This window comes from Toxotes jaculatrix, chromosome 18 (assembly GCF_017976425.1).
Source record: "Toxotes jaculatrix isolate fToxJac2 chromosome 18, fToxJac2.pri, whole genome shotgun sequence".
NCBI lineage: Eukaryota > Metazoa > Chordata > Actinopteri > Toxotidae > Toxotes > Toxotes jaculatrix.
This window is the reverse complement of record NC_054411.1, coordinates 19018699-19041436: the sequence shown is the minus strand read 5'-3', so window position 1 is coordinate 19041436 and position 22738 is coordinate 19018699. Positions and strand designations below refer to the sequence as shown.

Sequence of the window (22738 nt, the reverse complement as noted above, 5' to 3'; positions counted from 1 at the left end):
TGCCTCAGGGAGGAGAAACAGCCCACAGTAAACCTACAGTAAACTGTAGGTGTATAAAACACAGAGGACACACTGCAGGGACACATAATGGTGATATACAAGGAGAAAAACTTCCACAAAGTTAAAAAAAATACCTGCAACAAAAATACATTTTGAACACAGTAAGGAGAAGGAAGGAATTTCCCTCTGCCTGAAAGGTTGAGTTTAATTCAGTTCAGTGACCTGATGTGACCACCAGGTGTCACTGACTCCTCTCTGTCCATTTCAAACATTCCTTCAGTACTGTTAGAGAGCTGCTACATTACTTATCTGCTGAGGCTTCTCTGCTTTTACCTGATTTTCATGCAGTCGGACTCACATTGCACACCGCTCAGGTGTCCAGGCAGACTCAATACGTGGTTGTTTTTTTTTTTAAATCAAATTTTCTTTTTTTAAATGAGCTACTGTACAATCTTTAAACATACCACCCTGCCTACAGAAGAAGCACCCCTGGGTGGCCATCAGTGGTGTAGCCTATGCAACTGCTGGCAACTGAGTACAAGAGAAATGACACTGATGTTATCCATATTGCTTCATGGAAAAAAAATATATCAAACCTCACATGATGATGGCACATGAGAGGAGCACAGAGAGGCTTAATGAAAAGAAAGGAAAAACCTGCAAGTCCCTTTTCCACTTCCAGGATCCTAAAACCACACAAGTTAGAGGTTTCATTTTTTTTTTTTTATTAGCATTTGTCTTTCTCTATGTCATATATGGTAAACCCTCAAGTCCTTGCAAAATTAAGTTCCCAGAAATGTACAGCTTGATTTTCTTCAGCGAAACCCGCCCTCTTCTCATCTCAGAACAAAGAGTTCTCTCTCTCCAGTCACGTCTCGAGCATCAAAAGCACTTTGTGTGACTGACCAAGCTCTCGGCGGCAAGGTTTATTCTGTTCTTACGCATTACAAAAAAAGGGGGACAGTGTGAATATATCAGGCCTTGGATGATGCTTGGCAGCTGTTATATACAAACAGGAAGTGGGAAGGATGGAGGTGGGGGGTGTGGGAGACCCCCCCGTGTGTTGATGAATGTCCTCCTCTCATTGTGGCATGGTCCCGAGTGGACAGAAGAGCAAATTCCCTGTATGGTCCACGAATCCCAGAATGCCTTGTGACTGAGTGAGACCACTCAGGGTGAAACACGTGACGGGGGTGGGCCAAAAGGTCACAGTAAGGATGTGAAGAGAGGGGAGGGGTTGTTCTGACAGGCCTGAATTTTCAAAGCCATTCTTCAGGTGACTTAGTTAACACTTCTTCGCCACGACGGCAGAAAATCAGAGAGATTCAAACATTCACTTTCGGGGGCCGGTTGGCAAATTGAACAGAGCAGGTAGAATCCGGTGAGTGACAGACTGACCAACCCACCACGGCCCCAGGTTACACTCTGAGAACAGACCGAGCATGTTTTTTTTTTTTTTGTTTGTTTGTTTTTTACAATATATGTATGTATAAGTACTGTATAGGTATTCTTTATTGTTATTTTACAAGATTCCCTGATGGCCAGTGCAGAGAGAAACAGAGGAAAAACAAAGGGGGAAAGGGAGGCGTGTCCAGTTTTACATGAAGTAGAAACCAGTGGTGGGAGAAGAGGGGCGCAGTGCCTGGATTTGTCCATAGGGAGGAGCACTTTGTGTCAGATCAACCCCAGTCAGATTGGAAGGAAGAGAGTGACAGGAAGGAGGGAGAGCAGAGGGATGAGGGAGGACTAGGAGGAGCTGTGTGCCCACCCTGTCAGTTTGTTGTTCTGTTGGGTTGTCTTCAGTTGGTCAGCTGGTTTATTTGCTTGCTGGATTGTTGAGTGTTTGTTATCTCCTCGTCCTCCTACCCCTCGTCCCTCCCGGGGTGAAGTGAGCGATCGACGGAGGTCTGACTGGCCCACGTCACTCCGGACAGGAGGACAGATGGTTTCGCTCTCTCTGAGGGGAAAGACAGAGACGGGTTGAAAACAGTGAACATGGAGATTTTACAGGGACAAGCTCAGCTTTTGGTGACGAGAGTCACATTCATTTTCCCAAACTTTAACAAATGTTTCAAAGGACAAGGCTGATGTTATTTTACATTCACCTTATTGTCTACAGTACAAGAAGCTGGTTCACTTTGGGCTAAGCTAAGCTGCTTGGATTGGATCTCAAACTTGGGCAAAAATAGGAAAACATCTACACATAAATATATGTATATACATACAGACAGACACAAACACATGCACACACTACTGGTCAAAAGAGAGGAAAAAGACCAGTGCCAGAGGAAGACAGACAGAAGGAAGTCAAACTGTTCTTCTAAGCAAAAAGGGGCTTTCCCAGCATCCTATCAGGCCCAGACTAAAGGTGGACAGTGCATCGAACTCTCAAGCACTTTGCAGAAACTTGATCAGTTGTATCCAAAGCACGATCAGGCAGAACCAAAAGTGAGCACACCATCATAAGATCAAGGTTTTTCAACCTTAATTCCCTGAGATACTGAAAAGCAACTTCACCACAGATACTGAATTTGAAAAATAAAAAGAATATGAAATTCCAGTCAGCAAAAGTACAGTCAAAAAAGAAAACCCACGAGTCCTCCGCAGTCACCTGACCTCAAACCCACTGAACATGGACACTTAAAGTCTGAGAAAGCCAAACATTCAGGGACACCACAGGAAGCTCTTTGGGACATTGTTAGATCATTAAAGCAAAAAGATTTTCTGAAACCCATATACATTTTTCTAAAGATTCAACTTTTCACTCATATTGTTCAGCTGATTTCATCATCTGCAATGAAAAAAATAGTATTACATTCAAAAAACAAATGCAAAACAGAAGCAGCCTCACTAGTGGTCGCAGACTTGTATGTCTGGTATGTATGGCACAATGTAGAATCAATACTTGGTAGTAAAATCAATTCATTGTTGGTTTCTGTCTTGATCATGTTTGATGATAAGATAAAATATCAAAACACCACCAGTTTTCTGTCAGTAAGCATGTGTGTTACAACAAAACCAATGGAATCAGTGAACAACTAAGTCCTCGTCCTACTGATCCATTGGTAGCAGTTATATATAAGTTTTCACCTCAGCATGTAATCCGTTATTTTAATTTTTCTTCAGTTGCTACAACCTGTAACTTATTGAATTATCACACACAGACACCAGCGTTATCCGTTCTGTTCGGGCTGACCTTATGTTAGCTTCTTGGCTTTGTTGTAGAGCGAGTCGACTACTTTGCTCATGTTCTGAATGGTCTCCAGGGCCGCCTCGTAAGTCTTGTCCACCACTGGCTCGTCAAAGACAATCAACACACCTTCTCCTTGGTCCAAAATACCTGTCGGGTTAGACGGTGTGTAGACGATATTAGTGGGATATGAATTAAAGGAGCTTCATGCAGTTCAGTTCATTTCATCTTTCAGGCTAACTGAAATCCAGTTAGTCTAGCGTGAGTGTGAATCTAATCCATCTGTAGGAGACAACCACAAAACACTAATATTTACAACAAGGAAACACAGATATTTAGCTGTTCCTTCACGTAGCGTTCACATGTGCAGAAAAGCCGGCGTGCTTGTTTACTAAAAGAACTGTAGATGCATACCGTGAAACTTCTTATCCAGAATCATCTGTGATAATTTCCTCTCAACATCTCCCTGCAAGGCAAGACACAAACAGATTGAAGGTATTTCACTGTAAAAAACGGAGGAATTTCTGGAAACAGGCGACTCGAGTATGATGAAAATGAAAGTCGAAAAGAAAACACAAAACAAAATGGACAAAATCTTACCTTAGGAAGTTTGATGAGGGAGGAAATGTGTGCTATCTGTTAGAAAAAAGATGGACCAGCACAGTGATTAAAGACATATACTTCAACTATATTGTAAGTATTCTTAGTGTACTAATATTTACTGAGCACACTACCCATATCCTGGATACACTTCTGTACCTGTCTGAACTACCTGTGGCTGAACACAGACAGGTGTGAGGAGGATTACCTGGACCCTGGAGAAAGGTTCGATGACCCTGATGAGGTTCTGCTCCAGCAGGTTGTCGTAGAGCTTGGTCAGATGGGTGCTGATGATGGGGTCATCCCTCAGCTCTGGCTTGTACTCTGTAAGTGCCTTGGAGATGGTGAGAACAGGACATTTTAATAGCAAGTAAGGACAGGGGCTAAAACGTTCAGAGAGGCGTTCAAATCACAGCAGCTTAGTTCTTGATGTTGTTATGCATCGAACTCCAAACACAAACCTTTTCAAAGTCTGCGAGCGACCGATTCTTGCTGGCTTGTGCCACGCATTTCAGTGAGTCTGTCTGTAAGAAAAGAGGAAGAACAGGAACAAAAGGTTACGGCTACACGGCAGTGGATGAACCCCGTTTACCAAGAGAGACTGCGGAAAGACGTGCTCTATACAAAATAAGAGAGGCAGATTCAACACTAGAAAGTTTCACTTTTTTAACTGAGGGATCTGATTTCAGACCAAAGCATTTCTAACCAACGACTGTCAACTTCATTTCAAGAGTTGGTCACAAATGATGTCTCCGACTGACTTTTAATGTTGTCAATGGACTTATTTAAAACAAACTGTAAAAGGGATAAAACACACACTTAATGGCTTCATACATCATATTGTGCTAACAGACTGAGCCTTAAGCTGCATGTCCCCTGACAAGCAAATCAATAACAAAGCAATCAAACATTGCTACAGGACAGAGATGCTAACGTTAGCCTAAATTCTGTTAGCATCCGGGATTAGCTTCAACACAGTGGAAAAATCCGACACAGTGGATGTGCTAAATCATGAACATGGCTTTTTATAGCAAACTTGCTGACTGAATAACCTGATTGGATAATTCCTGTTTGGGGGAGGGGTTTGGCCGACAGTCAATTCAATTTAAATTAGACTAAATTATTAGGAATGAAGCGTGGTACCTGTCTGCCAGCGTACCGGAGAGCTAGCTTGCCGCTGACAAGAGCCTGAACATCCTCTGGCCTGAAACAGAGAAAAAAAACATATAAACCTTTGGACCCAGAGGGAATAAAGTCACAGGCCCATTGTGGGTTCTCTACCAAGAAAATCTTATTTATCATTTTTATAATAACTGCAGAAATAACATTATTATAATGATTAATTTATTTTATTGTGCGAGCTGTCGTGTATCTGTGCGTATACCACTTACGCGTTGAGCATGATTTTGCAGAGCAGCATGTATTTGAGGGCTGTGATGGCTCGGGGGCTGTCAATGGAATCGTAGCCCTCAAAGGCCTCATAGAAGTAGGAGTAAGCCGTCTTCCAGTCTTTCTCCTCTGCTGCATGAATGATCCCTGGAAACACAACCAAGCACACATAAATATTGGGCTACCTATAATGTGAAGCCTTCTTCACCCATCATGTTTTGATTATCTTATAAACTATATATTGTACCTGACTGCATGTCTAAAGCTGCTTGTAGTTTGGGTGGGCAGTAGATGGCATTAGCGGTCGTCCTGGCAGAGGTAAGGGCGGCACGGGCCTTGGGCAGGTTACTGAGAGCGTGGTACGTCTTACTCTCCAGAAGCTGAACCTCCACCAGCAGGGCCTTGTCATCCATCTTCTTCAGCTCCTGCAGCAACTGGGAGCCTGGGCGACAATGTATAGAGTGAGTTCAGTTGAAATAAAAACTCCGACCCATTCAGTTTTATTAAGGATGGTGCAGGAGTTTACACCATCCATTCTTTCTGTTTTACACCCACACTTACTTTTGGCTTATAAATACTTTGTCAAGCAAATAAAAAACAAACTCAAAGAGACTGAACACTCACCGAGTTGTAGTGCCTCCTGGTAGCATTTTGTGTCAAAATACAGTGAAATGAGACGAGCCTGAGGACAGAGGAAAACAAGCGTCTCAAAGCCCAGGTCTATAACTAGTATTGACACTTTTTTGTTTGCACTGGGAAAGTTCACACAGATTTACCCAGACAGAAGATTTTGAGCACTGTTCATCTCTTAACACACATTTTTCCATTATAAGAGTGTTTTAAAACTACTGGCGTGACCAAAAAGGGCCACAGAATCCAAGTAAATGAGGTATTTCAGCGATCGAATTCATTAACATACTTTAAATTTTACCAACAAAATAATGCCTGTTCTTAAACTGTGATGAATGTGAGCACTATTTGAAGACTGACAGACCAGGAGGCTGGATTAGCTAGAAAGTTCATGAACTTTTGTTTTGACGTTGTTGGAACATACTGTTTGAAACAGGAAAGCCAAATATAGCCAAGTCTCACCTCTAGGGCCTGTCTGAGGAAGGTCCTCTTCTCAGCCTTGGCCCACTCTATGCACTCCAGGCAGAGCTCGACCTCCTGACCTGTGGCAGCCTCCATGTCCAGGAACAGGTCAAGCAGGGAGCGGACCAGCCGGGCTGCCTTGGCCTTGGAGATGGAATTGAGAAAGGGCCGCACATATTTTAGCAGACCCCCAAGCTCTGAGACGAAGACAGGAGGAAGAGAAAGAAGAGGGGAAAAACTCATCAACAGAAAACAGCTGAAGTAAGCATGCGGTTGCAAAACACTCCGAAGGCAAGAATTTAGAAAAAAAAAATACAATCCCAACTCATTTCCTAACTGATATAATAAAACCTTTTCATCACTGTGTCACTTTTGTATTTCAGTATGGAATTTTAGAGGCGCCCGTCTACTGATTCTGGGAAAAGTTTGGGGTCCTGGTCGAGGCAAGTTTTTAACTAGGCAGTAATTCTGAACACAGCCCAGGCTTCTGTCCTGCCACTTAATTTGACAAAGGTCATGCCTTCTTTCGCTTCATTTATTTTGATGAATTACAGCCCTTCCACTGACCCAAATGTGAAGCAAGAAAAAACTTTTCATCCAAAAGATACTCAAGAATCACCAGCTATTACTCTCTTTGAACAATGTTTTGGTTTGTTATTTAAAAGGCAGATTTTTTATAAGAAAATCCTTGGATAGTTTTGCAGCTACTTTCATTCCTCCTACAATTACCGCCTTAGTTCATATTCTAAACCTAAACAAAATAAACCAGCTAAACACCAACAGCAGAACTGCAGCTGCTGAGGTATGAAACTGAGTTTTACATTACCTTGATGAAAACAACACTAATAAGCTTCTGATTATTTTCACACAAACAGGAGAACAACTGGCGAAAGCAAAACTAAACACAGACACATGGAGCAGGTTTGCTGACAAGAAGAAGTTTAAAAGCATTCTTCAGTTTAGTACTCAGTTAACTCCTTGTTCTAAGCCTTGTTTTTCAGTACAGCTATGACTCTACCAAGTGCTTTATAGCATTTTGTATAAATACAGGAATTCACACACTTGATGCTGTAGGCTTTACTGTTTCTCATCTACATGTGTAAAAACAGCTTCTGTCTGTGCTGAAGTTTCATCACGACAGGCAGATGAGTTCTATTGTTAACACCTTATTTTTGGCACTTTGCTGCTCCACATTGACATTTTAACAACAATATCAAATCGAGTGACAACTGATATTAGACACAATTTTCCCCAGTTTGAAGAGACATCCCCACATAACAACAATTGTGTCAAAATCTTTCTTTTCACCAAATTATGACCATTAGAAAAACAATGCAACTAGAACAAAGTAAGTGTCAAAACCTCTACAAGACAGACTTCGAGCCAGGAGGCTTACTCATGTGGCTTGACTGGGGTATGAAAGCTGGAATTTCGTTTGGATCCATAAACATCTATATGGACAGTATACCATAAATGTTTGTGTAACTTGAAATATGAACGTCACGTTTTGGTTACCTGCAGCCTGTCCCGTCTTGGCCAGCAGCCCACCCAGCTCAAGGATGCTCTGCTCTTTAACACGCACCGCCTCCTCATCACTCTCCTGGATGTCCCGCTTCACTACAACAAACACACACACACACGCTGGTGATGTAATCTGATCCGTGCTGACATGAATCACCGCGATGTACAAACTGTGAAAATGCTGATGTTACACTCTTTCCTGTTGTCTTTGGAGACTAGCATTAAGACAAGTTATATCGTCGATAGGCTAGGTGGGATGGCAATCAGCCAAGTGGCTAGCGAAGCTGTGAAATATCGAAACTGTCAAATTAAACAATAAACGATAATGAAGCTACGTATTTCGGCTTTAATAACAACACGTGTCAAATGGTATATAAGCATATGCTAACTGCTGCGTCCAACAAGGTGACGTATAAGAGCCAACTCAATTTCACATTAATTTCCTTGTTGGCCTGACTTCTGACATGACGAGGACTAGCTGCTAACAACGCTGGATGCATGCTAACGTTAACTAGCCAGCTGTCAACGAAGTTACTGTTAAATGAATGAGGCTGGGAAGCTAGCTTTAGGCTAACTGACAAGCTAGCCGGTATGCTGCTAGCCGGCTAGCCCGCTGCTGCTGACTCACTGTGCAAGCAAGGAGAAAAAAGAAACGGCCAACACTGGGCTAGCTAACTTAGCTTAGCTTAGCTGCTACCTAGCTAACAGCTAAGGTGGCTAACTGCACTGCTCCACGTTTGATGTACGTGAGATGTACAGCATCAGTGTCTGAGCGAAAAACTAGTTTTCTCTCTAGGGCGATACTGTGTAGATTATATTTACCTATTGAATGTAAGATATCGATAGAGGCATTCCGGTCTGTTCCAAGAAGAGACTGTGCTCTCTGAAACTCAGCCACTGCCGCGGCTGCCATCTTTCCTCTGCCTGCCTCCGCTCCACTCTGCCCGGTTGTTTTCCGGTCAGGTCGTTCACATGGTCTGAACAACGCCTCCCCCTACAGGTGGTACCGAGTTTGGCCTGAATGCAAGTGCTGCCGCTCCTAAAACCATCCTAAACACATTTGAAAATAATTTCTAAGGCGAATTACTGTTTATCGACATTGTAACCTTTATTGTCCGTTTCAGTAATGATGGTATATGATTTGTTGCCAACAGTTTATGAAAACTGAGCGGTCAGTGCTTTATGGCTAGAAATGGCTTTTCCTAAATTTAATTAGTCTGACATTGTCAGGTTTTATTTCCAAATCTTTCTGTATTAATGGAGATGTTTTTGGCATTATATGGTTTTTACATGCAAAGAAACATAAATATAAACACAAAATATGTGCTTTTGTGTCCATTCCACAAAATCAGAGTTTGGATGTTTATTCAACTGAACAGATTTTGTGGCTGCAAATAAATGCTTTCCCGTTATTTCTGTGAAATGTGCAGCCCAAGAGATTATTTAAGTTGCACCAAACCAGTTTAAGTTTAATTTAAAATTATATCCAATAAATACATTTTGTTGGCTCATTTTATCTCCCTGCACTGTGCCATGCAATAAAAAGAGATGGGGAATCCTGTAATGACACTGTATATCATTAGAGAAGAGTCAAATAAAGTTCAGTTTCAGCCATTTCTCCAATGGAGGTTTTGTTTAAGTAATTTTATTATTTTGATTTAGTTTCAATGAGGGAAAAAAAAAACTATCTATCATAGCTTACATATGAATGGTAGCAGCATACTGTCCCAGAAAGAACAGCATCCACAAATTAAATATAAAAAATAGCCTTTATTTCACAAAATATACAGAGCACAAGAAAACTCAAAATCTCACAAATCAATCACTCAAGAGAGGACGATGTCACAGGACGATGGACCAGTAGTCGCAAACCTGAAAGCAGAGAAAACAATAAATATGTGATGGCAAAGAAAGCTAGGAGATGTGTTAATACCAGTATTATAGCACTACAACTGAAAATTAATCTGCATGCCCATTACTGGGGGGCATGCAGATTAGCTTCCCTTTAGGATTCAGTCAAATAGCTGAGAACATGTATGCGGATCAGTACATTTCTTTATTGTCAAAAACAATAATAAAAAATACCACAGGACTAAGCATCAAAGACACAGAGCATGAGGATGACCATTTTCATTTTTAATTCCAAATTCAGTTCTGCATAAAGTCCTTAGGTGACCTGGTAGTGACTGTGCCGTACCTTGCAGCTTAGCATCAGGTTTGCAGAGCTGTCTGTGTTTGGAACTACTGAGAAAACAGGGTTGTGGAGACAGTCCTCCGTGTGCTCTGACAACCTGGACTCCAGAAGACGGCACAGGACGTCGGGGGTAATGTTCTGTTTCTACAATTAAGGGGAACAAGATTGGAGCAGTTTAGCTGAAGCCATTACGTCCTCACTTTACTGAATCCTGGACTTTTTTTTTGCCCAGTTGTCTCTTTCTTCACTGTCAATCACTTACTTTGATAGAAGAAAACTTAAAAACATAATGATTCTGGAGCAAGTTATTAATTTATCAGGCGCTTTTTAAAATTGATTTCCAAGAGGATTCATGGATGTTTATTTGCAGTGAACATGATGATATCTCTCAAAAGCACAAGTCACACTGAAACAAACAAAAAAAAATGTGTGTGTCATATCTGTGTGTTTCTCCAAGTTATGACTCCTAGAAGGGGCAGCAATTTTTGATGCAAACTGCTGCAACTAGGCACTAAGATTCACATACTGGGATTAAAAAAACAAACAAAAAGGAAAACAGCTTTCTCACAGCTTTGGCAGAAGCAATATGATGCCATTACTATGATTTTTAAATGGAAATGACAGATTCTGCAATATAAAAACATGATATTTTAATAGGATAGAGTTTAACAAACCTTAGTGTTGATATACAGTCCACAGGGGCAGGAGATGAAATAGCTGTTGATATTCAAGTTGTTCCTACAAGACACAAGAAGTATTTTAAAATTGAGCTATAAAAAATTGTCATTAATGCAACTTTAGAATTTAGTCCAGCACTGTATGGTTGCCTCTTCCACTTATGTCATAACTTGATATGTTTAAGAATTTTTATAGGTCTGTATTTTCAGCTGCTCTGGCGACCACTGGTTTTAAAACTGTGGAAACGTAGAAATGATTTAGTAGTTAGTTAATGTAGATATAAGAAAGAGAAACGATTGACCTTTGTTATACCAGGCAATTCTTTGACTCACGTGTGACATATGGGGCATATAATATGCGTTTCTTCCATCCCTTCCACCACAGATGTTATGTACTGCTGTTCAAACTCCAGGTTCTTCTCATACTCATCAATAATAGACATTTCTGAAGCAGAACGAAAAACACACTTTAGCAAATCAACCAGCTCACACATTGCATCTGCAGAAATGAACACTGTATATATACAGGTTTATTTCACCAAACATTCGTCTTAATACAGTCAGAAGTTTGGACAGAAAACAACAGGATGATTTAGTTTATATAAACATTACCTTGAGACATGAGCTCCTGTTGGATTTCTTCGAGGACTGCCAGTTCATCATATTCTTTCATGACACTGAACATCTGTTTAAAAGAAAAGGAAGAGGACCTCCAGCTGGTTACAAAACTCTAAAACAGGTAGTTGTGGTTTGAAAATATAAAGGTAGTAGTGGTTCAGCTGTGTGAGACAACTATAAATGATGGCATGTCAAGTCTTTTTCTCTCAGTCAACCATTCATTTCTGAGTTGAGTTCGTGACTTCGTGATTTCATGTAAAGACAAACCTATTTGGAATATTTGTGCCGAGTTTTTTTATTAAAGATGCTGTGCAACATGGAGGCAAAGCTCCCTCGTGGCCCTGACATCTGACAGAGCTGAAAGTAACACAGAAAGTCACCTAGGAGGCGAGATATACAGTGATTTTTCAAGGGACAGACTGAGAGAGAGACCAACCGACCTCTGCCATGCCCTCTGGCCCCCACAGGGAGGGCAGTCTCCGGTCCTCTGACTGCAGGGCGGTCCACTCCTCCTCCATCACCTCCTGGACGATGATGGAGGCCCCGGAGCCCCTAAGCTGCTGGCTCTCTCCCATCTGACGGTATCTCTCCAACAGCCTCGACCGGCTGTTCTTCAGTCTGTCTACACAGCGCTGGTCAATGCACATGAACAGAGAACATGAACAGAGAACAGCACAGTGTAAAGCCCGAACAAGTACTAGCGTCGTCCCGACATGCTAGCTAGCTGACTAACACATTATGTTCTATGTCTCACCTTGCGGTAAGTTTCTTTCCATGGCGGAGTCGTTCCTTTATAAAGTGAGCGGTGTCTGTGCAAGGCGTCCATTTGTAGTTACCACTAGCAGTTATAGTTATAGTTAACAGTTATGTGCGAAGACTTGTTCCCACAATCCGGCTACGGCCGTGGAAAACTTCAAAAACACAACATTCCAGATTTTAACCCCGCGCCCCGGAAGTGAACGCGTACCGCCGCGGATTGCATGATGGGTGGTGTAGTTCAGTGCTGCCAAACGGTTTCATTGCTTAAAAAAAAAAAAAGAAAGAAAGAAAACTCTACAGTACAAGACAGCTAATAAGCTCTTTTACCTCCATTTTGGATCTTGGTCCAGATTTCTGGACTCCACACTCCAGTTAAACCTAAATATTCATTATTCCTTCATTAACGAACACATTATTTCCTTACCTGTAGAAACATTTCACCTGCTGTGCAATGAATGAAAGACTTTTTTGACATTTTAGGTTTAGATCAACTGTAAATGGTGCCAGATTATATAATGATTTTAATAAATTTAAACTGCATGGTGAGTTAATTACATTTCAGTGGTGGAAGAAGAATTCAGAACCTTCACTTAAGTTAAAAGACACTGATGTAAAAATACTTAATTAGAAGTAAAAGTATTGCCATATAATCCAAAAAAACCTACAGAGGTACTACAATCAAAAGGTACTTAAAGTATCAAAATTAAAACTAGGCCTACTTGTGCAGAAAAATGTCCCGTGACTGACAATATAAGATCATTAACGTGTAAACATCATTTTACTGTTGTCGCTAGTCGCTAGACACTGTTTTTTAAGGGGTGAGGCTAAAATTCAATTCAATTCAATTCAATTTTATTTATATAGCGCCTTCCACAATCAAAATTGTCTCAAAGCACTTTACAGAGACCCAGAGCCTGACCTCAGAGCAAGCACTTAAGGCGACAGTGGCAAGAAAAAAACTCCCTTATAACAGGAAGAAACCTTGAGCAGAACCTGGCTCAGATGGGGGACCCTCCTGCCGAAGGCCGGGCTGGGTGAAAGGAGGAAAAGGACAGCTGGGAATGGAGGAGAGGAGGAGAAGGACATGCAGCATATAAAACATGATGCAAACAGGGTTGGCAATGGACAATGTTAGAGGACCAGTATTTAGATTACAGTTAGTGAACAGTTAGTGGATACTGTGTGCTCAGCAGATTACAGTTATGAGACCAGTGGTTTAATATTCCAGTGTATTTAACATTCGCATCATGTGTTGTTTTCTTTAAAATCTTAAGAAATATACAAGCCTACTCCATGTTCATTTCTAGTATACAATCAAATGGGGTAATTCACAATGAGAGGAGCAGACGTAAAATCATAAAGCGTCTCAGCAGCACAGGAGCACATTGCTCTATTGGCGGATTCAGTCGCGCCTCAGTGTCAGCGGGGCTCGGCCCACTCGAGCTGATTCACAAAATCCTTGGTGCTCGTCTTTCAGCCTCCACAGCTGTTCTTCTGACACATCTGGCCGGCTGGTTCAGCACCTCGGAGAGCGAACCCTCCGATAGGCTGCAGAATGTCGGCGGCCAATGGCTTCAGCGGCGCGACTGCGACAGCGACGACCAGCAGCAGCAGAAGCAGCAGCAGCATCCCGACATCAGCCAATGAGAAGGCGCCGTTTCTCTCCCACATCCAACCCGAATAACTGCAGATGCCCGCATCAAAGCAACGGGTCCCTCTCTCTCTCTCGCTCTCTCTGGCAGGTTTGCATAGCAGAGGGTATAAGCTGCCATCTATTTTTGGAATTCATAGTAGCCATTTTTTTTTCTCTCTCTCTCTCGGTTTTCTCCGCCATTGTGTTGATTAAGGTTTACAGACCGATACGTGTCCGTCTATTTCTGTCTGAGGGAGGTTTGACCGTGCTGTCAGTACACTAGCGGGGACATTAATATCCGTGACCGTATAGATTTGCGGTTCTAAATGGAAGACATCTTCCTACTCGCTGCGAGCGACGGAGTGAAGCACGTTTCGCATCTGCTCTGCATCTGTATTCCCATCGACGAGCGGGGGACTTTTTATAAATGAAGATTTGAAAAAAAAAAAAGAAAGAAAGAAAAGCAGCAACCAACCAGGGGGACACAAACCTGTGGGCCTGCGACGCTGGGGCTTCCATATTATCAGAGACCGATCCATTTTCACGCCCTGGAGCCCGGGCGGCTCGTGTTCTGTTGGCGGTGTGGAAACCGAGCAGAACGGGTGGGAAGGGTTTTTCACATTTTGACCGCATTTGCCCAGCAGCAGCAAGGGGGGAGGGGGGTCAAGGTGTGATACATGGATCTCAAACGACGAGTCGATTAATCCGAAGGTAGGAACACATGGAGGGTTGTTTTTGCTGCATGAGATAATAGCCACTATTTTTTTTCAGCCCTGCAAATAATAAGGTGAGAAGGCCTAAATAAAACCAACAATACCGGCAAACCATCATTTGATGCACAAGTGTGTGACCTCTCTTATTTTATATTTGGATTATATTGTTCAAAAATCGATCATTAGGTAAAGCCATCGGCTCCATGTTTCATTTGTTCGGGCTTGTGTGAGAGCGCAGGGCCCAGGAGCTGAGCTGGTGTGTCTGGAGTTACCTTATGCTGGAGGGGGGCTGTTTTCAAGGCTTCCATTTTGAAGCTAAGATGGATGCTTGTGCACACTTGTTTCTCATGCCTCTGTGGCCTTATCTCGGTTCTTATATAATACTGATGAACACCGGAGGGGCGGCAGGCCCGAGTGAGCGTCCTATATGCTTCCTGTAGAGACACATCAACAAGATTTCATTACAGACATTATGGCTGGTCTGGAGATTAAAACCGAGTGGGTAGATCTGTAAGAATTTCTCTTTCTAGCCTTGGGGACTGTAGCTTGACAAAAAAAAATCTTGAATAGCTTTTTCAGGAGCTTTCAATTTCATCTGAGTGTCTTGTCTTGATTGGAGGAGGCGGCAGGATTTACAACACAGTGAAGACATCTGTTTAGGCAGTTAGATCCATAATGAGCAAACACTAGTGCTAAGGTTTATTCTTGGCCTTGAAAACACTATCTCAACAAAACAACCCTTAACTCAAAGTTTCAGATTGAGTTTGCTCTGTTGTCATGTTAGCAATTTTGAATTGTTTTCAAATGTACTGTAACTAATGGTAAATACTGCCACTACTTCCTGTTCTTTGCTCACAGGTTCAACTCCCTTCAGAAGTGAGACACTTTGATCTTCTCAAAGCTCTTTGTCTGGACCAATCAAAGAGCTTTTCCCCCACTGCTCCCCACTCCACCATTCCTGTATCCCCTCTGTAACCCTCACCAGGCATCATGGGTACGGTGTTGTCGCTGTCTCCCAGCTACCGAAAGGCAGCCCTGTTTGAGGACGGCCCAGCTACAGTGGGCCACTACACAGCAGTCCAGAACAGCAAGAATGCCAAGGATGCTGCCGCTGCCGCTGCAAAGTCACTCAAACGGCCTTCCATCATCAGTGCGTTACCATGGAAACGAATTGTGGCCGCATCGGCAAAGAGGAAGGGCTCCAAGAAACTGCAGTCAGACGGCGGGGACGGGGGGAAAGGGAGCCCTCCGGACGGTCAAGCCACCGCCACGGCCAACTCAGCCTCCAACAGCCTGAAGCTGAAGAAGTCTCAGTCCTGTGCTAACCTTTCATCTTACTCATCCAGCCAGGACCCCTCAGCCACCACCACCACTACCTCCTCCCACCTGCCCACCTCCAAGACCCTGGTGAACGTAGCTACTGTCGCTGCCAAAAAGAATTCCCTCACAGGCTCTGGGATCCAGCCGTCCACTGCAGCAGGCACACCAAAACGTGTCATTGTCCAGGTGACGCTGACTGTTTGTCATAAATTGTTGAAAGTATTCTATCATCTATCGCTACTTAAACTCATATCTCTCATCCTTCTCGCTCTCCTTTGCTGACCCTGAGTTCCCTTTTTCTCAACCTAGGCCTCCACCAGCGAACTGATGCGCAGCCTGGGCGAGTTCCTGTGCCGTCGGTGTTATCGCCTGAAGCGTCTATCCCCAACAGATCCAGTGCTGTGGTTGCGCAGCGTGGACCGCTCCCTCCTCCTACAGGGCTGGCAGGATCAGGGCTTCATCACTCCGGCCAACGTGGTCTTCCTCTACATGCTGTGCCGTGATGTGGTCTCAGCCGAGGTGGCCTCAGAGCGCGAGCTGCAGGCCTCGCTGCTCACCTGCCTCTACCTGTCCTACTCCTACATGGGCAACGAGATCTCCTACCCACTGAAGCCCTTCCTGGTCGAGGCGGAGAAGGAAGCCTTCTGGGACCGCTGCCTGGAGATCATCAACCGCATGAGCGGCAAGATGCTCCAGATCAACACCGACCCGCACTTCTTTACCCAGGTGTTTGCTGACCTGAAGAACGAGAGCAAGAAAGAAGAGGAGAAGACCAAACTCCTCATAGGCCTTGATCGATAAGAGGGAGCCGGGGGAGGAGGGGGCTGATCAAGGATGGTTGGATAGAAAGATTGATGGAGTTAATAGGTTGGGGACGGGTGGACTAATGTAATGCATTGTAGCGCTACCTTGGAGCAGTACTGTTGTCTGGCGTCTCTACTGATTTATGATTACCCAAACTTCCTGTTCGTAACCCAGAACAAAGCGTTTCTGGGATTAAACACTGTGTTTAAATCGTTTTAGGTGGGTAACGAGTCACCTTAACACCAACAGGCTCTCAGGCAGAGGATCAGAGACTGATCTGCGGTGTCTTGTCTGGAGGCAGCAGTTGGTCCACAGGGACCATTTTACCAAAACAAAGCAGATAAAATCAGAGTTGCTGTGGTGCTGGCCACATTAATTGGCGTGATTGGATCTGATTAGATTCACAAGACTAAACAGCCTACTTGTTGGCATTCAGTGTCCAGGGTTGTTTGGCTCAGGATGCGACAATAACAAGATTTAAGGCCAAGATATGATCTTTAGTTTTTCGGGAACAATGTAAGTGACAACACAGACAAGGAAAGTCATATTTTATCAACGTACGTGGCCAGCAGAGTTCATGACATGACATTAACCGGATTTGAGAAAGAGATATCTATCATTTCTATCTGCCTGCCTCTGCTCCAGAGACATGCATCTGCCTGACCTGTACTTTGTGAGATAACAGTTGAAATCTGAAATCCCTACTGAGGTGTTTTTCTGTCTTTTGATCTTTGGGGTTAGAAACGCCAGACAACACAGATTTACTTAAACAAGAGTGAATATTATTATAAATATAAAGATACAGGATATTGATATTGTGTGATAGCATCCAGGCATTTTCACTATAGAGAAATGTCAGGGTAATGAAAATCAAGAACCACGCTGCATGAGGTCATCTCATATGTTCTTGCACATGAGCACCTGCTTATTTGCCAACTCCATTTTCCCCTTATCCCTCATTGTCCTGCCCAAGCTTATTGCACTCACCAGCACTGGCTGCGAGGTCCACTGTTGAAACTCAAAGAGCATTAACTAAGGCCATGACAGGGATGAGCTAGAATCAACCACAACGCAACGAGTCTGAGAACTTGTACGACTGTGAAGTTTATGTCCCAGTTTGGTGCAGTCGTACCGTGGTGGATTAGCTGATCCGCGTCTTGCATGTAGTACTGTACTTTAGAGGGAGTATTTGGGTTTATCCAGCCAAATCTGCTCTGAATTGGGAGATCAGTTATTTATTTTTAAGAGTATGAAATGCTAATCCTTTGGGCAGAGATTAATAATCATTGAACGAGCCCTGCTGTAAGCTGTTTACATTTACAAAACAACGTGGGAAAATGCAATACTGACCCCTCTAGGGCATATTTTACACAAGGAATTATTCCATTCCTTCCTGTTCCCCTGCACTTTGTCCTGCAGTCCATATTGGTGCTGTCCTGAATGACCATGGCAAAGTGTTTTACTGAAAGAAAGAAAGGCAAAGAAAGAAAGAAAGAAAGATTTCTGTTCTAAAACACTGCACTCATGTTGTGTGCTTCATGCTGTATGAATGATTGGGGGAGCTGGGTCGAGAAGGATATGTTCAGAGACTGGATCATGTGATCTGTCTCATCCAATGGCTACAAACATCAGAGCGGCAGAAAATGTGATTATACTCCGGCTGTGTGAGGACGGTGTGTGAGGACGGGGGCAGACGCTACAAGTGCAGAGGTGACATATCTTCCAAAACAGCGCTTCAATGTTGCCGTCGACGCTCAGCTCAACGGACTGCTGATTGAAGTGTCAACCCTGGTCCTCTCTCCTTCTGTCCCCCACCCCCAGCTCATTACTCTCCACATCCTCCCGGACAGAATAAGACAACACAGTTTCTCCATCCGCTCCAGTCTGGTCTGAGCCGGTCCTGTCCTGTCTGGTGCAGTCCAGTCCAGCTGTCCCATATTTAAAGACTCTCTGGTCCGCCGAGCCAGTGGCTTACTTATTCACCGAGTTGTTTGATATGCATGTGTGCTATAAGTTTTCTAGCATGCTGCTTTGTGTTGGGCACACCGCACCACGTGTTACAGAAGAGACTGAGCATTTGCCGTGCTGAGCTGCTGAGAGCTGGGCTCAGTGATGTGACATCCACTCAGCATAAGGACTCTCTAATGAAGGAAACGTGATAGGTAGTACTTCTTGCAGACAAGTAAACCAAAATGACTCTCCACACGTCCACCCTTCGGAGAGGCTCCTCGCTTTGATGATGTCACATCACCGAGTCTAACCGTAGCCAATGAACTGTGTTCAGTGTTAGAAAAGCTCTGCCTTCTCAAACGGGGCAGAGATCTCGTGCCATATCATTCTAAAGACTCGTTATTTCAAAAAAAAAACAAAAAAACAAAACAAAACACAAAGAAACATGAGCCAACTCAAAGTCTCTGACTGCTGAACAAGGAAGACTTTAAAGGAATTTCATGAATAAGCTTTTTCACAGTGTTGCTATATCAGGTATCAGAGGTGTAGACCAGAAAAGAGGGACATTGTCTAAGAGTGATTTTAATACACAGCAAAGTTTTATGTGTCACTTTGCAAAATATAAGACAAAATTGGAGTCATCGAAAGCTGGAGCACTGTTCTTCAATTTCTGATTTCTAAAAAACATTCAATTTGGCGTGCAGTCTGAAATGATTTAAAAAGGATCTAAATAACATGGGGAATGGGATTTTAAAAACTTGCCAACGAAACAATGCCTCAACTGTTTCCAGACTGGGTGACTCCATGATACAGGTGATTTAACTCTGGTTGTGTTGTGTGTTCTGATGATCACTGACTGGGCTGCAGTAGGTGCCATGCTGTTAAAAAAAAAATGTAGCCTTGATCCAGAGTCAGACCTCATGAGACAAATATGCACAGGAAGAATGAATCCATGGCAGCTTGTTTACACGTCCTTCCTCCTAACTTTTTCTGACGGGGTTGAAAGGTAGAGAAGTAGCATTTCTCTGAAGGGAACTCCCGAGACGACTGTTGAATAATCTTTTTTTTTTCCTCACTTAATTCAACTTAAAGAGCCTGTGGAATCTATATAAAGATGCATAGAAAGGTGACAAATCTGGTGTAACTGAAGTTACAGTGATAAGCTGAAATTTGACAATGTAATAATTTGAATATGACCCAGATTTAGAAGAGGAATCATGAATGTTGATGTTGAAATCAAGACGTTACTCGCTGATTCTATGTGGTAAATCTTAACATTTAATTGAGCGTCGGCAAAGCCACTGCTCCCGTTAAGCTTTCCGTTTTCACACTGCACCTGGTGCTGTTTTCACTGGTGACAATGGCAGATTTGCAATCAAACATCTTGTGATTTCTGAAACTGTGGATCCATGATCTTGGACAGAGGCAGAAAAAAAAAATCAGCTTTTCATTTCTAACCAGCAGCTATAGACGTTGTCGGCTGTAATGACAGCTGACGCTAGGAGATTTTATCAGCTGCAGCTGGCTACTTAAGTTAATGTGAGCTCAATGAATTGGTTGAAAATGCAGTCTCCTGCTGACAGTTTATTGCTTCCATCTAACTCGTTTTGAAATGATGTAAAAGGGATCTTAGATATGCACTAGATGCCACATGCATTTAACCATGCTGAAAGACTGAAGCTATAGATGTGTATCCCAAAATGTCAGTAGTCTCAGATTCAACAAATGGCAACAAAGAGCTGCTCGCATTAGCTGCTAAACTCTGACAGCGTCCAGGACTTTCATCCTCACAGTGGTGAAATTAGACACACTTGATGTCCTAGTTGTGAACGGGGCTTTTTTTTAAAAAAAATGTAACCTGTAACCGCACAAGTTAATGTACGTGCTCCTTGGCCCTGGAAGTAATGCTCGGTCACTACTGTAGGTAGTAAGCCAGTTAGCCACACATGCTAATGATTGCACATTACTTTAAAGCAGGCGAACACACTGTTTAATCCAGTCCTTACACCGTCACCTTTCACAGTTTTAGAAAAACTGACAAAGAAAAGACATCCACCCCCCCAAACTCTTGAAATGCCATGTATTCTTACTTCTTACTACAGCACCATGCATACTGCCTCAACACGTGGAGAACTGCAAGGTTTAACACACCTGTCGTGTGTAGTTACGCTCGCTCGTCTACGACTGAACAATCACCGTTCAGGTGAGGAGTTTAGAGAAAAGCCGATTGTATCATTTGTATTAAATTCAAATCTGATGCCCCATCCTGCACAGAGGATTCACACACACCCCCCCACACACACACACTGAGAGTGTCATATATTGATCATGGTATATTTCTCTGTGAAACAGAAGAACTGATGAGCAAATGTTCCTCTGCGTTTTTTTTCCACTATTTTTGCTTCCACCTGCTTCAGTCTGTGCAGGGACAGTGAAAAAGAGACAAGGAAGCAAGGAAAGGAAATGTGTCCTCTGAATGAACCCTTCTCTGGAATGAGAGAGAGAGGTGTGGCTTGACGACACCCCCTCCTGTACATGCTCTCATCATCGATCAACTCATAACTATGTGCCATATTTTATCTTGCAACACATACAAGACAAAAACTATTGTGTAACATATGAAGCTTATGATAATGATGATGATGACGTTATTACAGTTTTTCTTCCTTTTCATTTGTGAACCATATTGTGTAAACAAGAATCTTTGTTGAACAAAAGTCAAGGCTACCAGTGTAGAGTGCTGATGCTGCAGTCTGTTACTCTGTGGATGTATGAATATGTATGTGAGAAATAAGAATAATTTGATCAACTGTTACAGGTACTTTATATAAAAACCTTTCCAAGCATGGTCTTCTTTTATTTCAAGTGATTTTATACATACGTAGATGTTGTGGCCCTTTTGACACAGTTCTCGCTCTGACCACAGCAAGGCAGTAGTGTGTCTCTGAAGCCATCTACAGCAGCTGCAGGTGAGGTGGCTGAAAACCCCCTTCCCAGGAGGAAGCCCCAAAATAGGAAATGCAATTATTGCTCGCTGACTCTCAAGCACCTAAGTAGGTGTAGTGCTGACACATGTTGTTATGGATGCACCAAGAGACCAAAAGTGCAGCAGGGAGATGACAGCCAGGAAAAACTCACAGCACACTTCCTGTTCCTCACACACAGTGTAGTGTCAGTTTATGTGTGTGTGTGTCACACAGAACATGACACTGTTTTACTTCAGAAATATTGTTATTACTAAACAGATACAGCTTTGTTGAGGAGTATCAGCTCGCCTATTATCGTCATGTAATCTACAGTATAGCTAACTAACATTACTGCACAGTAGTTATTGTGGTGGCACTGACATTTATGCTTTTGAGACACTCTTACTATAACTGCTGGTTAAATTATTTAAGAATAGGTATAGCTTTTAAATGGTTTTTGATTGATGGATGGCAAACTGCTCTAAATTATTTATTTATATCGAGTAATAAAGACAGAGTGCAGTACTATGACAGTATCCACATACAAACAAAGGCTGGGACACAGTAAACGGTTGCTGTCCATGGTGCTGAAGTCGTTTCAAGGTCCGTGCAGCGGTGGCGCTGTCCGGGGTACTGAGGCTGAAACTGAGGCTGAATGCGTGAGATTTACCAAAATAAAATGTGTTTTATCAAATACCGGAGCGGAAATAACAGGTGAACAGGGAGGAGTTTTACAAATAAATTCAGATTTATGTTTTCAGTTATTAAGTGCAAGATATGAGTATAATCACATTTACGGTTTCGGCGGGATTCACATTTTAACTGTCAATGGAAAAAAAAAAAACGAGAGCAGTCAAATACTTGTACACGTGCCAAGTTTACCACCGTGCATCATTAACCGTCGACATCTGAGGAACAGCACTTCCACATGTCAGCTGTGTTGTGCCCACTATTGTGAATCTGCCACGTGAGTGTTTCTCACGGCAGAGGATCACGGAGAAATGCAAAGAGGGAGTGATCCTCCTCAGCCACACGCGAGCTAATGGTGACATCCCCTTATGGACGCTTCCGCTCGAATCAGCCAATCAGAGTGTGGTGCGCTGCAGCTTATATACCCATCTGCTTCCGAGCTGTTCCGCCCGCTGTCCCCGCTGTCCTGTGAATCATTGGCCCGAGCTGCATCCCTGATCTACTGCAACCGCGAAGATGGCGGCCCGGGTAAGACGCATATATGTGTTTTATTTCTTCTCTAAAATTCAAACACCACTGAGTTTCTGTGTGGCAGGTAAGGGAAAACATACCCAGGGCGCAA

At 43.0% G+C, this 22738-nt stretch overlaps 4 protein-coding genes across 5 annotated transcripts in view; 2 read left to right on the top strand and 2 right to left on the bottom strand.

Moving 5' to 3' along the window:
• Nucleotides 1-908: 908 nt before the first annotated feature.
• On the bottom strand, nucleotides 909-8733 carry LOC121198737 (26S proteasome non-ATPase regulatory subunit 11A). Its single transcript, XM_041063039.1, has 13 exons — nucleotides 8615-8733; nucleotides 7787-7888; nucleotides 6272-6468; nucleotides 5804-5861; nucleotides 5427-5621; nucleotides 5182-5326; nucleotides 4934-4994; nucleotides 4252-4314; nucleotides 3999-4124; nucleotides 3791-3826; nucleotides 3605-3656; nucleotides 3197-3340; nucleotides 909-1957 (listed from the first exon to the last, which is right to left on the bottom strand). Exons 1-12 carry the CDS (start codon nucleotides 8703-8705, stop codon nucleotides 3198-3200), a joined length of 1269 nt encoding a protein of 422 aa, XP_040918973.1. The 5' UTR covers nucleotides 8706-8733; the 3' UTR covers nucleotides 909-1957; nucleotide 3197.
• Nucleotides 8734-9550: 817 nt separating this feature from the next.
• Nucleotides 9551-12222, bottom strand: rpain (RPA interacting protein). Of its 2 annotated transcripts, none has more exons than XM_041062973.1 (7): nucleotides 12036-12222; nucleotides 11722-11913; nucleotides 11276-11348; nucleotides 10997-11108; nucleotides 10661-10724; nucleotides 9990-10130; nucleotides 9551-9664 (listed from the first exon to the last, which is right to left on the bottom strand). In XM_041062973.1, exons 1-7 carry the CDS (start codon nucleotides 12105-12107, stop codon nucleotides 9635-9637), a joined length of 684 nt encoding a protein of 227 aa, XP_040918907.1. In that variant the 5' UTR covers nucleotides 12108-12222; the 3' UTR covers nucleotides 9551-9634. The 2 variants fall into 2 exon arrangements, with proteins under 2 accessions (XP_040918907.1, XP_040918908.1); XM_041062974.1 differs by having other exon boundaries at nucleotides 11722-11903; nucleotides 12036-12205.
• A 3154-nt stretch (nucleotides 12223-15376) lies between these two features.
• Nucleotides 15377-16507, top strand: LOC121198752 (cyclin-dependent kinase 5 activator 1-like). Its single transcript, XM_041063061.1, has 2 exons — nucleotides 15377-15892; nucleotides 16016-16507. Exons 1-2 carry the CDS (start codon nucleotides 15377-15379, stop codon nucleotides 16505-16507), a joined length of 1008 nt encoding a protein of 335 aa, XP_040918995.1.
• A 6120-nt stretch (nucleotides 16508-22627) lies between these two features.
• The window catches only part of nsfa (N-ethylmaleimide-sensitive factor a), a 29849-nt gene continuing 29738 nt past the window's right edge, over nucleotides 22628-22738 (top strand). Inside the window, exon 1 of the mRNA XM_041062947.1 lies at nucleotides 22628-22644. Coding sequence (XP_040918881.1) covers nucleotides 22633-22644 — 12 coding nt within the window. The 5' untranslated portion in view covers nucleotides 22628-22632. The remainder of the gene's footprint in view (nucleotides 22645-22738) is intronic.